This window comes from Oryza brachyantha, chromosome 4, assembly GCF_000231095.2.
Source record: "Oryza brachyantha chromosome 4, ObraRS2, whole genome shotgun sequence".
Taxonomy (NCBI): Eukaryota; Viridiplantae; Streptophyta; class Magnoliopsida; order Poales; family Poaceae; genus Oryza; species Oryza brachyantha.
This window is the reverse complement of record NC_023166.2, coordinates 14,714,851-14,727,714: the sequence shown is the minus strand read 5'-3', so window position 1 is coordinate 14,727,714 and position 12,864 is coordinate 14,714,851. Positions and strand designations below refer to the sequence as shown.

Genomic DNA, 12,864 nt, shown 5'->3' with positions numbered 1-12,864 from the left:
CTGATAGTGCCATTGATCCCTACAACTGCACAACGTTAGCGTCTAAAAAAACTACTCTACTACTATGAAGTACACAGCAGTACATACATATAGTACTTACTAGTACTTAGGAGTATCTCGTGCAGTTACGTTCATCATTCAATTATCCATCTAGTGATATTGTCACGTGCAAGAAACGTAGTACGAGGGGAAAAATTACATCCGGCTTACATTATCCAAACTTAGCGAGAAGAAAGTAGTAAAAGCAATGAAATTCTAGAGCTCCTGCCTACTGCATGCGTTAGAATTAGACTTGCCTGCTTATTCAACCGAATCTATATGGATATAGGAAAGTTCTTGTGAAACCGTGGAATGGAATCTCGCTACAATGAGGAAAAATCTAGCAGGTGGGCACGCATTTCTTGCACTTGACAACGCATTTGGTGGTCGGGACGTGGCTGAGGCTGCTACTGGAGCTCGACCTGTAGCACCTCTTGCCGCAGAGCACCTTCTTCTTGCGGCACATGTCGGCGGGGATGCAGTTCGCGGCGGACTTCCTCGCCCGCCTCCGCCTCGACGTGCTCCTCACGGACGCCCTGACCACGCCGGCGTCGGCGGTGTGCCATCCATCCGCTCCCGCCCGGCGCGCCGCGCCGAGGAAGTCGCTGGCCTTGGAGATGAACTCCCGGAGCTCGCGGCCGAGGGTGGCAGGGATGCCGCCACCGCCGCGGCTCTCGCGGTCGGCGAGCGAGAGCTTGGTACCCATGGCAACAGCGAGCAGAAGCGCTATCAGGACGCAAGATCTCGTCATGGCTGTCACTTCGTGATGTTACAGCGGTACACAGAGTTCATGCCAGTACTGTTACCCCCTTATATAGGATCGAGCCATTGCAGCGATCAGACGAAGGCATGGAACTATGGAATCGTTTGCATGAACTACCTAATTGCAGTGAACATCAAATGCGTGATGACGAACAGGCGGCCCGGGTGTGAAGTGTGAGCCATGGACGAAAGAGCAAATTAGTGACAAGTGAGTAAACACACTTCTAAGTTTCAGACTTGCTGGTGATCTAAAAAAACGAGCTGTATGGGCTAGGAAACTATGGATTCGTGCATATCGATTGATCGGCCTACAATAGTTCAGATATGCTTGCTGATGCTTCAGTTGGCTAGAGAAGGGTGCATTACAGCCTTGTCAAGTTGTCATTGTAGTACAACTTCCTTTTCACATGCCAATAAGACAGGCGTACAGAAAGCGGTACGTCTACACATTTCAATTGAGACAGTTTTTCAAACTCTTAAACTATATGTTTTACAGAAATGTTTTATATATAAAAAGTCCTCATCCTATCTTTCTAATCTTAATTTGTAGTAATTAATTCAATTGTTTATACCTTCAAATAGCTATCACAAAAATCTGATAATCATTCACTTATTCAATCTCTGCTATCTCAGGCACCACCGTATTCCATCAATCGTGAGTTCGTGACTCCTGAAGCATGTATCTCTGGTTTTATATTAGTATGGTTCTATAGAGCAAACAAAATTCAAACAGAAACAGGAAAATCTATTACTCGAATTCGTTCTGGCATAGCAGAGTTTCCAACCACACTCATGCATAGCATTATAGGACTAGCATAGGTTTCAATCATATTCATACATGAATGCATATGACAAAAGGTACACAATAATCAGCAAATCTGAATTCCAGAAGCAAGCCTCGCCAGAAAGTAATGGAAACCAAACTATGTTACCTGCTAATAAATTTAAATTGGGTACGAAATTGCGGAAGAGATGATGTAATAAAATTTAAGCCGTTCACTAAAAATCATGCTGCAAATTTTCTATTTCTATTTGTTCTCCTTAAGCAAGGACATTTTCTTGATGGCATAGTTTCTCTATGGCAACATAAGTCTTATTTTCATCACTTAACCCATACAAATCTGCAATTTTTTTATTGATACTAAACTGAGTTAACATGCAGATTCTATTTTTCAGTTAAAAGGGTATGGAAGTGAATTCCCCACATTTCGTCACCATTCAAAGACAAACTTTTTCCAACACTTGGACTAAAAGGGGAAGTCATCATCGAGTAGTTAGCAGCTGCATTAACTCATCACCTGTGTTCACGTCAGTAGCTTCAGATTCAAATCAGCAATAACAGCTTACGGTTCTGGAGTGCCAGCTATTTCATACCTTAAGGTTCATAACAACTTACAAGTCGTAAGTATGAAACTTACAGGCGAAGGATATTCTGCAAACCAGTCTTGCTAGGTCCATATCCATCATTACTGATAAAGATAGTTGGAAAGCAGCGCCCAACAACCTGCATGTTTGAGGGGAAGAAATAAGAGACTAACGAACATGATCAGCTAGGGACAGACGTTAGTTCAAACTGAAGGTTAGACTTAAATGGACTCAAAACGGAAAAGGAAACCTACCAACTAATAAAGCTTTCTTTTTGTCAGAGTTTAGCATGTGGAGAATCTATACATCGAGAATAAAGCAACCAACCCAACCCCCCATGTTAAATGTCACTAGACCCCCCTAACACACACACTTAGTAGCCACAAATCTCCAAGCAGACACATAACAAACACCACTGTACCATACTGCTGTAATGCACGATGGTGTTAATGCGTTCATCACCTGACAAACCGTTAAAGAGAAAAGCCAAATAGCATATTAGAGATTGAAATATACATAATTTCCAGTTTAAACATACTTAGGACGTAAAGAGATCAACTAGTCCCTGAAAATATGAAATGATCAACCCAGTACACCACGCCACGAAATATGAAAACAGAAGCTCACATAGAATGAACAAAGAATTCTCAGAGATGCAAAGGAGATTTCCAAATCCACCAAGTTTTATACATCAATAGTATTGCGAGGGAACATTATGATTCTACAGTTAAATGACATCCAACTGAAATTCCCATTCAAGATGTTCTTCCCATGGCAATAGATAGATAATCAGGCTAATACTTCTATTAAAACTTCATGAACGAGGCAAACTTTTTTAGACTTTAAACACCAGATCATGGTATCATGTTATCTACCAAGCAAGCGAGTTTGAACTTGAAAGTGCATATTTCTCAGAGTATCAAGGCCATGCAATGATTTATGTTCAACTATCCATCAATAGATATAGGAAAGCACACTATGCAGTTCGTTACATTGGTGCTGCTGAAGAATGAGGTGCTGAACTTTATGGATCTGAATTGAGAAGCACCTGACATTGTATGAAAAGGATCCAACTGATAATGACAGCAGATAATAAACCCAACAGAAAAGGATCAAATGATATAGTGAGCAAACAATAGGAGTATATGACCAAACAATTCAAAAACTGACAGAATAAAGTAAAAGACCTAACAAAATACTGAAAGATGCTCTTTCAAAGATTAAACTTTAAAAGTTCATCAAGCCTGAAAATGAAATAAAAGTAAATTTTGATAGTTGGCTAAATACTCGGACACTTTTTAGAAGCCCACTAAAATACCAAAATGTACACATATAAGGATGCATTTATATAGTTATATCTGCTAATATTTTCTTTTGTATTTCGAAATATCGCCACTATATTCCATAGTAACCTCTTCTTTTGGTTTGGGCAGCTGAAAGCAGCCGTCCTGATTTCATTAAGATTTTGAGAGGGGGCATAGTAACCTCTTATTGGTGCTTTTACCCATCAAGGAAAAACACGACTTAAAAAATCAATGGCAGACCAATGTTTTGACTTCAAGCATTCTATTAATTAAATATTACAAATATTCTGTATAAAGTACAAGACCGTAATGGATCACAAGGTCAACTAATGCACCTCACTCAATCTCAATTTGTTGGGGCGCATCATCTTGAGATCCCTCACTTGATTCATCGGTTTGATTATCCTCAGCAATTCCAGAAGCCTCTACAGTCCGAGTGATCCATTCCTTGAGAGGATCCTCATTCAGGTCAAGCCTCAAGAGGCCAGCAAAGACACCACCCATAAAGGCAACTGGCTCCTACACACCAGGCACGTAAACCATCACTCCATCAGTACATGTTCTGGCTTTGGGAAGAACCTACGACAGTGAAAGGCCCTTCCCTTATGCTGATGGCAATATTGAGCAGCTGCAACTTAAAGAGTCAATTCTTATGAACTATTGAACGAATTCCTGTTAAGAACAATGGAGTATCAACGTGTAATTCAGTTGAATTCGTCATGCACCCCCAAAAGGATGTTTTTTTAGGATTACAACTACTGATTTTGCAGCTCAACCTCGAGTCCTCGACATAACACAATGAACTAATCCACGCTGTGACCAACACTAGGTCGAAAAAAAAAATTTGGAGGAGTGGGGGACGATACACACCTTCAAGGCCTCCCGGAGGATGCGTTCGTCACCGAGAGGATTGAAGCAAGCTCGCACGGTCCCCGTGGCTCCCCTCCTGCTCCGCCCCTCGAGTCCAAAAACGAAGCCCCTCCTTTGAACCGGCCCTGAAGCCCTCCTCCGCGACAGCTACAAAAGGGAAAACCGAAGAAGCAGTGGTCAGACCCTCTCGCCTGAGCACACGACGGTTGCTGCTCCACGCGCAGGGCTTTACCGTGGCGGGAGCTCGCGAGTTGGGGAAGAGGACAGCAGAGGAAGCGGCGGCGGCGGCCATGGATAACGAACGCCTCGAGTGTTCGTCACGCCGAGGAGGTGCGCGGTTGCTGCCTGCCTCTGAGCCGGGGGCCGGAGGCGGAGGAGGATTTTTTTTCTCTCGTCGCGTCGGAATCCAGAAGACGAAGGCCAGGCCGCGTCCTCGTTAGACGGCCCATAACGGGATTGCGGCTCGCATGAGGCCCGTATTACACGTGCGGGCGGTGATCGTGATAGTTAGGCCGGAACGGGATTGCTGGCTCACGTGCGAATGTGGGTGGGCCTCGCGGCACGCTCCCCGCACAGCGTTGTTTAGAAATTTTTTTAATTAAAATTTTCAAAATAGATTTAAGTTTGAAAAAAATGTATATCTATACTCCCAACATCTAGCTAGTAGGAGAAATATAAAAAACACCCACTACTTACGTGTAAAAACTAATGTGATAGACGACAACAGCGGTGGACAAACGAATGACCGATGAAGCCAGAAAAATATGCATGTGGCCCCCTTGCATTGCAGCCCACCCACATGGTGTTTTATCACCTCCAGGGACACCTAATCGTCCAGCTAGAAGACGTTTAATGCCATGGTATGAGGACACCTACATAATATATTCAGAGGCTGACATGGGGCAAGGGGGTCTACCTTATTTGCAAATGACGCCCTTAACGCCTTATAGGTATGGGTGGTCGATGGAGGTTGTAGGCATGTTGACAAATGTGGGAGGCTAGTCAACACTAGGTGGGGTGGTCGACAGAGGCTGTAGTCACATCGACATATGTGGGAGGATGGTCGATATAGGGTGGGGCCACGCCTTAGGGTAGTCCACTCAAACTAGGTGTGGTCCACACATGAAAGAGGGTGGTCCACACAGGCTACTGACATATCCACATACTGGGAGGTGGTCCGCAGGGTGATGGTGGTTCCATATAGCATGGGGCGGCAAGAGGACTAATTGAATATTTCGCACGGGAACTAGCCCGTTGGAGAGGAGGGGTGAAAAATTTGCAGGTGACTACCTTGCCACCTAACTATAGGGTGTTAAAGGGGCCGCTTGCAAAAACAAAAAGACCCCCAGGCCTCCCTTGGCCTTTGAGCAAATTTTGTAGGTCATTCTTGGATTCCTCTTGAATCCCCTGACTACGCCATTCCAAGGTACTTCCTCATGTTGTGTTCTAAGATCCTGTTGAGTGAGCAAAATGATGAGAAATACGAGGAAAGCATTCGCACAATGGAATAGTAAGAGTTAAGAAATGATGTCCATGTCGACCATCCTAAGCTGATGTCCACTTGGGTTACTATGTGGACCAACCTGCACCCTGTGGTGGCCATCAGGGGCCGCCTGTATATTTGCATCATTCTGTTGGCGGACCTTTTGCCCTGTCCCAATAACTATATTTCACATCGGAATTCCTGCTTGATAGTAGGCGTTCTTTTTTATATTTCGTCCATTGGCCGGTCGTTGGGAGTATAGCTATGTAATTTTTCAAAACTAAAAAAAGTTGTTTTTGAAATTTTTAATAAAAAATATAAAAATAAAAAAGCCCCACTACTTATCCTAAGCCATCCGATCTTTCACTCTCATCTTTGACTTTCACTTATGTTTATAAACCAAAATGTAATTTTTTAACTTAAACTTTAGAGTTAATTTTGAAGTTTATTTTCTAGCTTTGATTTTTAGATCACCATAAACACGTATATAAACGTTTTATTCACAAATTATTTTTCTTTTACAAATATGTCGTTTCACCTTTTAAAAAAAGAAGACAGAAGTGGACCCCGTTTATCTGCGATGCGCGGGCGAAGTTTGGGGACGTCTGCGGCGGCCGTCGGTCATATCGCCGGCGACATGGACGAGCCCGCTCTGATCTTCTTTCCGTCAGAGTCGCACAACGGCACAAGTATATACACATCGATCGATCAACTCAGCGAGCGAGCTGCTCATCAGGCCTGTTTGGATCTCCGTTTTTTCTCTTCTTTTTTTGCGCGCGGTTTATTGCTACTGTACTGTTTTAGCGTGCCTGCCGGTGGTCGGTTACCGCTTGTGCCTCCAGGAGTCCAGCTCGTTCTTCGCATGACGATCGAGCTAGGATAGACGAGGAGCGATCTCCAGGCTGGGCTAGGGGCTGCATGAGATATACGCACATATGTCTGCATGCATGTCGTGTACTGTTGACTCCCTGCTTCAATTCTCGTTCCGTTTACTGGTGCATGGCCACGGAGTGCTCACGCGTTTTTTATGTCCCCTGTCAGAGTGTGATAAGCTGGACTGATGGAGTGATGGAAGTAACTGGCTTCATGAAACAAGGATTCTAGCAAATAAAACGGAAACGCCAGCTTCCTCATGAAACAGTGGGCGAAAGCGAAAACAAATTTCTGAAAAGCAAAGGCATTTCGAATAGCCAGCTGCTTCATCTAGTTTATGTAGCTCACTAAATGAGAAAGCCAATCCATTCTGTTCTGAAACCATATGGGTCTTGTGTTTCGCTCTTTCTCCTGAATGCAAAGACACATGAAGCTTTTCTGTGATGTGAAAAAAAGGGCGATATATATAGTGCTATCTTATTTTCACAATATAAGATTTTCTAGCATTATCTAGATTCATAAAGATATTAATTATCGAATCTAGACATATATATAAACAATATACATTAATCAATAAATATATCTAGACATAGCTAAAATGTCTTATACCAATCAAAATCATACCGCACGAGTAGTGGCGGATCTAGAGAGCGATACTAGAGGGGGTCTGAATAAATTATGAGCTAGAGTTTCATCTTTTTTTTCTTGATCTAACTTTTAAGGGGATCTTAGTGAAGACTCACATGACTTTAACAGGAGAAATAGGGACTTGAGCCTTTGCCACCCTCACGCCAGATCTGCTCCTACGTACGAGCTAATGAGTGACGGAAATATACCATAGGCAACATAAACCAAAAAAATGTTTCTTAATGCATGACATGACATGGCCTCGCCCACAGTATACATTTCCCATCTAAATAAAATGTTTATCTTAAAAAGGCAAAAACTAAAATAGGAAGATAAGTCCAAAAAGGCCAATTCAGCAATAGCTCCACCTGACAAGTGATGATTCATATGACCCAAGGTCCCAAGCCCCCAAGGCAATCAGTTATAAGTAGCAGAGTCTATACCAAGTAGGAATGTAATTAAGATCATATCCCCTGGATAGCTGATGTGTAAAAATTGGCTATATATGCTTCTCTTCCCCTGAAAAAACCAGAGTCCACATTTCCATTATGAGTGCTTTGCTAGCTAGGTAGCCCACCTCAACACCAGCTTATCCTTTCTGGAGTAGATGCTTTGGATTAGAAGCAGCATAAAGATTTGAGATGGGGAGTGCTATTGTTGATTCCGGATCTGGTATTAAGCTTGAAGGTACCCCTTCCCCTTCCAACCTGAGGTCTTTCCTTCACAGTGTTACGCCAACTTTGGAGGCCTACACCGTTGCTAAGGTACACACCATGCCATCTTTTAAAAGAAAGATTGTGTTTCTGCTTGTCAAATTCTTTTCCCCCTTATTGATATGACATTGTTTCCCTTTGAAGCTCTCCTTTTGAACATATGAAAGGATCCCTAGGTTTTTGGAGTAGTTGGACATGACACACAACAACTTTGAGCCTATAAGGCCATATGACTAGTCTGGGAGTTGGCTCCACCACCGCTTGCCTATGTAATCTCGTCATTTTTTTGGTGATAGAAAGAATATGTATTTTTTTGGTTTTCTTTTTCACTTGTCAAATTCTTTTTCTAGTGGTTTGTCATTCTTACCCTTTTGATATCTCCTTTGGAACATAGATTTTTTTCACATGATTGAAAATATTCTCTTGTTCCAAAGAAGGTATGAGTTTCTAAACTTACCTATACATCTTTTCCTTTATTTACTATCTTGTTTTGGATGTTGGCCTATGTGATTTATAAAAAATGATGTCTTGTGTTTTCCTTGTTTCTTTTTTTTTCTTGATGAGGTGGTTTCTGTTAAGGTTCTTGAAATCAATACATTTACTAAGATGTAGATGTCTTTATGTTGACATCATGAGATACTTATACCTCTTCATACTTCTCAAGGGCTAGTGGAGAATTTGCACTCTTCACTAGGTTGTTTTCTCCCACGCCCTCATAAAATCCTTAATATTATCTCTGTGTGATGCTAAGCTCTATATGTTTGCTCTAACTTGTTTTGTTGAAATGCTCATCCTAACTTGTGGATTGGTGTCTTATCCATGGCATATTCCATTGTTGTTCCATGTGTATGTTATAAGTGGTATGCATGGATTCAAAATAGTTTTTGGCGCGAAACATGCATGGGATGTGCACGTGAGCTTTTTGGCGCAAAACACACATACTTGAACTTAGATACACGTGTGCTTTTTGGCGCGTGCAATACACATGCCGATTATTAACCGACATCTTTTCAAATTATAGCATGCCCATTTAACAAGGAAAATGACCTTATGAAATTGATGCCTTACGGTGATCCTTTGATACAAAACCTTTTATTTGCCACTCCTAGTACTTCTCATTACTTCTATCCAAAATTAGCTTTTTAATGTGCAAATATGCATGCTCCATCATGTACTACTCTTTTGGTCAGAATCCTGAATAATAGCAAACATTTAATTTATTTTTACATTTCGGTTGGGTAGATGATATATATTCAATTACACAGGACCACCTTTATGTTGACTTGATTTGTCTAACATCTTCACATTTATTCTATGATATGCATGGTCATTCTATGATAGAATGCATTAATTGAATCCAGACATGGTTGCAACTACATTTATTCAGTATAATCAAGAAACAGCGGGCAAAGATCCCTCCAAATCTGATTAATAATTTGAATAATAGGGAAAGATTTACTTAGGATAGTAAATCCCCAAGGAAGGGCTATAATCCAAACAGAGGAGCTAGCGGACAGTTCGAATTTCAACGATTAGGGAGGGAAATGAAATACTTGTCTTTCACGATCAATTATTTCTTTTATTTATATATATATATATATACACTCTTCATATTATAAGACTTTGTAGACTTGCTTAAATTCATTCATTGATCCATATATATAGTTTGTATATTTGTCTAGATTCATAGAATCTAAATAAATCTAGTTAAGACTAGAAAATTTTACATTATGAAAATACATTAAAATAGAGTGCTTGTGAAAAATCTAAAATGCACAATGTATAATCCATTAAAAAGGTGTAGTAGCAGTGGGTGGCGAATCTGCACCATCCCACCGTCTATCGTGGAAAGACAACAAAGGGCTCACATGTGAGTCTCTCCACCAACTCTCTAATTTATATAGAAAAAAATGTAAAATAATAAATGTATAAAGTTGATACATTTAGAGAACAGTAGTAATAATAAGTTAATTATATTTTTTTTAATTAATATCTTGTTGTAACGTATGGACAATATGCTACTTGGATCAAAAATCTATCTTATGTTTTATTTTTCTACGTCTGACGTTGCAGCCTGCGTAGCCGTATTCTACTTTGAGTAATGTATATATTCTCTATGTACTATCTCTATCTCTGTTTCATATTTTAAAACTTTCTAACCTTAACTAAATTCATTCATTGATAAATATATATAATTTATATATGTGTGTCTAGATTTATTAACATCCATATGAATCTAGCCAATGCTAGAAAATCTTATATTGCGAACAGAGCAGAACGCAAAACATATTAGGCTTCATTGACATTAGACCAAATCAGACCAAATAGAGTGCCTGTCTGGCAAGAATTTCACATGGAATTTTCTATTCTCTAATAGAATTTTTATTTCTTTTTTGAAACCGAGGAATTTTATTCTTTGTTTTACACAGTGCCTTACTTTAGCTTTTATTGGCATATCCAAAACTGAAACCTGGACAATCTGAATCGTGATCTCTGTGGCTGCAGCCAAACGACTATTCTGGTAAATCGGCCAACTTAGGGAGATGCTTCTACCTTGTAGACCTTTGGAACTTCTTCTACCCGTTAAGCGAATGCGGTGTCAGTACTCCGGTTCACCTCCCTTCCGGTGAAGAAATAAACCAGTACTTTGTGCCGTATCTTTCAGCCATTCAGTTGTACACCGTCTCACACTTCACTTTACACAAGTAAGTAGGGGTGTATGGTTTAGTAACTTAATTTGTATATAATTGTCCATCTGAAGCATGAAGTTTTGAGAATTAAGAGTTTCACATATGGTTCTTTTGTCAGAACTCCTACTGGGCATGGTGACAGCAAGATGATGGCCGGCAACTTGTTCGATGCGAACAACTACGGCTGTTGCAATGCAGCAGATAACTGGAGTTGCCAGTATGCAACAGCAGCATTAGCGTCATGGGGCATATCTGATAGCCCGAGGTCAAAGAGGAGTGAAGGACCATGTTTTGAGTACTTTGAATGCGACTCCCCTTATGAAAGGATGCCTCTCGCAGACAAGGTACGCAGTATAGTAGCTTCAAAATTATCTTGTTTGGGGAACAACTTCAACGAGGCTTGATGACAGTTTTTTTTAATTTGCCCACAAACATACTTTAATACTTGCATTTAAAAGAAAACATTAGTATTGCAGTGGTTAGGCACTCAGTTGTGGTGCCATTCATGCACCCAAGGCTCGACTCCTATACAGAGGGCTCTCTGAGTTATTGTTTAAATTTAAATTTTGGTTTATAAGTTAAACAAAAATATGGGTGATATTTTTCGCACCTTCTCGACTGACTTTGTGTCCGCACCATTAGGTCGTGTTTTATGCTTAAATATAAATTCTTGAGTGACTTTGTGGCAAAGCTCTAGAGTCATCCCCAACCATTAGGTTGTGTTTTATGCTTAAATATAAATTGTACAAACTTCCAATGTTCTCTAAGCTCTTTCTAATATTATTTCTCTCATGTATTCAGGTGTATGAGCTATACCATAACTTTCCACCTCTGTCATCTCTTAACAGCATAGAGCTCTCACCAGCTAGTTGGATGTCAGTTTTCTGGTAAATTTTCTAATAGTTTCCTCAATGTTTCTGATGTGATCAAACTTATAAGCATATTTTTGGGTCAATCTAATTTACTTCCTCCTGGTTAATAGGTACCCAATAGGTCATGTTCCTCGGACGAACAATAAAGACCTGACTACTTGCTTCCTGACTTACCATAGTCTCTCGACACAAGAAGGTAAAAATAGACAGTAACACTAACACATTATCATTTTCATCTTCCTCACTAGAAGAGTGCCATATATTCCAATATGGACCATATTTTGGATCCGTTTGAAACCACTGAATTTCGTCTAAGAATCCTGCTGCCACTATATCTTGTTTCTTGCTCTTCGAACATGCTGCATCCACATGGTGATATTCTCGAGAAGTGAAGTCTTGTTCTGCATATGGAGGTGCAATGTTTTCTTTTTTTCTAATTCAGAAACACTGCGACATGTTCTTGTAGATAGTACGCCTCTTTACAGCAAGGACCGGCTGACGCTTCCCCCTATTGGCCTCGCGACACACAAGACGGATGGAGATGTGTGGACAAGCGCGGACTCCGGCGATCAAGAGCTCGCCACCTCCCTCGTCGGCGCGGCGGACTCGTGGCTGAAGAGGCTCGACGTCCAGCACCATGACTTCAATTACTTCCTGAATAGCAACAGGAGCCTGATCCACTACCAGTCTTTAACCAAAGCAAGCAGTAGTGCCATTTGACATGTTCTTGATGAACAATTAATTGGCACTGACTGGCTGAAGCGTTGCCGTAGCTGTCGTTCTGGGTGGAACTGCATCAGTTATTTTTCTTTTCTTTTTTTATTTTTGCTGTGGGGCTTTGCAGTACTTTGGATCCTAATTCGCTAAGACATCGTAATTGCTACCGAATAATTCCGTGTGTTTTAAGACTTTTAAAATAGCTGCCCAAACTGTCATAGCTTGAAATTGAGTTTTGCTGTCAAAATTGTAGGGGGTGCGCTTGAAACTATAGCCACCTTCGGGAAATATTTTTTTATTGAATGCACCTTTATAAAATCTTTAAAGAAATATTTCCAAAATCTTTACCGTCTTGCCACGTGAGTGGGATTAGCGTGGCAAGGATTTTGCTACATGGGCAGAACTGGTGTGGCCAAAAACATTGTACGTCGGGTAACATAGTATGATGTAACATTGTTATATTGCCACGCTAGATACGATGATGTAGTCAAATACTGCAGATTTTAAAAATAAATTTTGAGCTGTTTGTTTTCAAAAAATAAATATTAA

At 40.7% G+C, this 12,864-nt stretch overlaps 3 protein-coding genes across 5 annotated transcripts; 1 reads left to right on the top strand and 2 right to left on the bottom strand.

The window, feature by feature from the left end:
- Positions 1-185: 185 nt before the first annotated feature.
- On the bottom strand, positions 186-817 carry LOC102716774. The gene has a single exon (XM_006652484.3). It carries the CDS (start codon positions 788-790, stop codon positions 380-382), a length of 411 nt encoding a protein of 136 aa, XP_006652547.1. The 5' UTR covers positions 791-817; the 3' UTR covers positions 186-379.
- A 716-nt stretch (positions 818-1,533) lies between these two features.
- LOC102716493 (UPF0426 protein At1g28150, chloroplastic) lies at positions 1,534-4,730 on the bottom strand. 3 transcript variants are annotated; one of them, XR_001550035.2, is made up of 5 exons: positions 4,573-4,730; positions 4,341-4,487; positions 3,806-3,989; positions 2,220-2,305; positions 1,534-2,099 (listed from the first exon to the last, which is right to left on the bottom strand). XR_001550035.2 is itself a non-coding variant. In XM_006652483.3 (4 exons), the coding sequence occupies exons 1-3, from the start codon at positions 4,630-4,632 to the stop codon at positions 3,807-3,809; spliced, it is 390 nt and encodes a 129-aa protein (XP_006652546.1). In that variant the 5' UTR covers positions 4,633-4,730; the 3' UTR covers positions 1,535-2,305; position 3,806. The 3 variants fall into 3 exon arrangements, 1 of the variants encoding a protein (XP_006652546.1); XR_001550034.2 differs by having other exon boundaries at positions 1,535-2,099; positions 2,176-2,305; XM_006652483.3 differs by having other exon boundaries at positions 1,535-2,305.
- A 3,234-nt stretch (positions 4,731-7,964) lies between these two features.
- On the top strand, positions 7,965-12,318 carry LOC102716208. The gene is made up of 6 exons (XM_006652482.1): positions 7,965-8,087; positions 10,542-10,741; positions 10,869-11,070; positions 11,528-11,613; positions 11,709-11,794; positions 12,065-12,318. Exons 1-6 carry the CDS (start codon positions 7,965-7,967, stop codon positions 12,316-12,318), a joined length of 951 nt encoding a protein of 316 aa, XP_006652545.1.
- Positions 12,319-12,864: the final 546 nt, after the last annotated feature.

Coding starts and splice junctions, on each gene's coding strand:
- LOC102716774 (XM_006652484.3), bottom strand. CDS start 790: ATGACGAGATCTTGCGTCCTGATAGCGCTTCTGCTCGCTGTTGCCATG.
- LOC102716493 (XM_006652483.3), bottom strand. CDS start 4,632: ATGGCCGCCGCCGCCGCTTCCTCTGCTGTCCTCTTCCCCAACTCGCGA. Junction 4,488..4,572: donor ACTCGCGAGCTCCCGCCACG/GTAAAGCCCTGC, acceptor TCCCTTTTGTAG/CTGTCGCGGAGGAGGGCTTC. Junction 3,990..4,340: donor TCCTCCGGGAGGCCTTGAAG/GTGTGTATCGTC, acceptor CCTGGTGTGTAG/GAGCCAGTTGCCTTTATGGG.
- LOC102716208 (XM_006652482.1), top strand. CDS start 7,965: ATGGGGAGTGCTATTGTTGATTCCGGATCTGGTATTAAGCTTGAAGGT. Junction 8,088..10,541: donor AGGCCTACACCGTTGCTAAG/GTACACACCATG, acceptor CTGTGGCTGCAG/CCAAACGACTATTCTGGTAA. Junction 11,795..12,064: donor TAGTCTCTCGACACAAGAAG/GTAAAAATAGAC, acceptor ATGTTCTTGTAG/ATAGTACGCCTCTTTACAGC.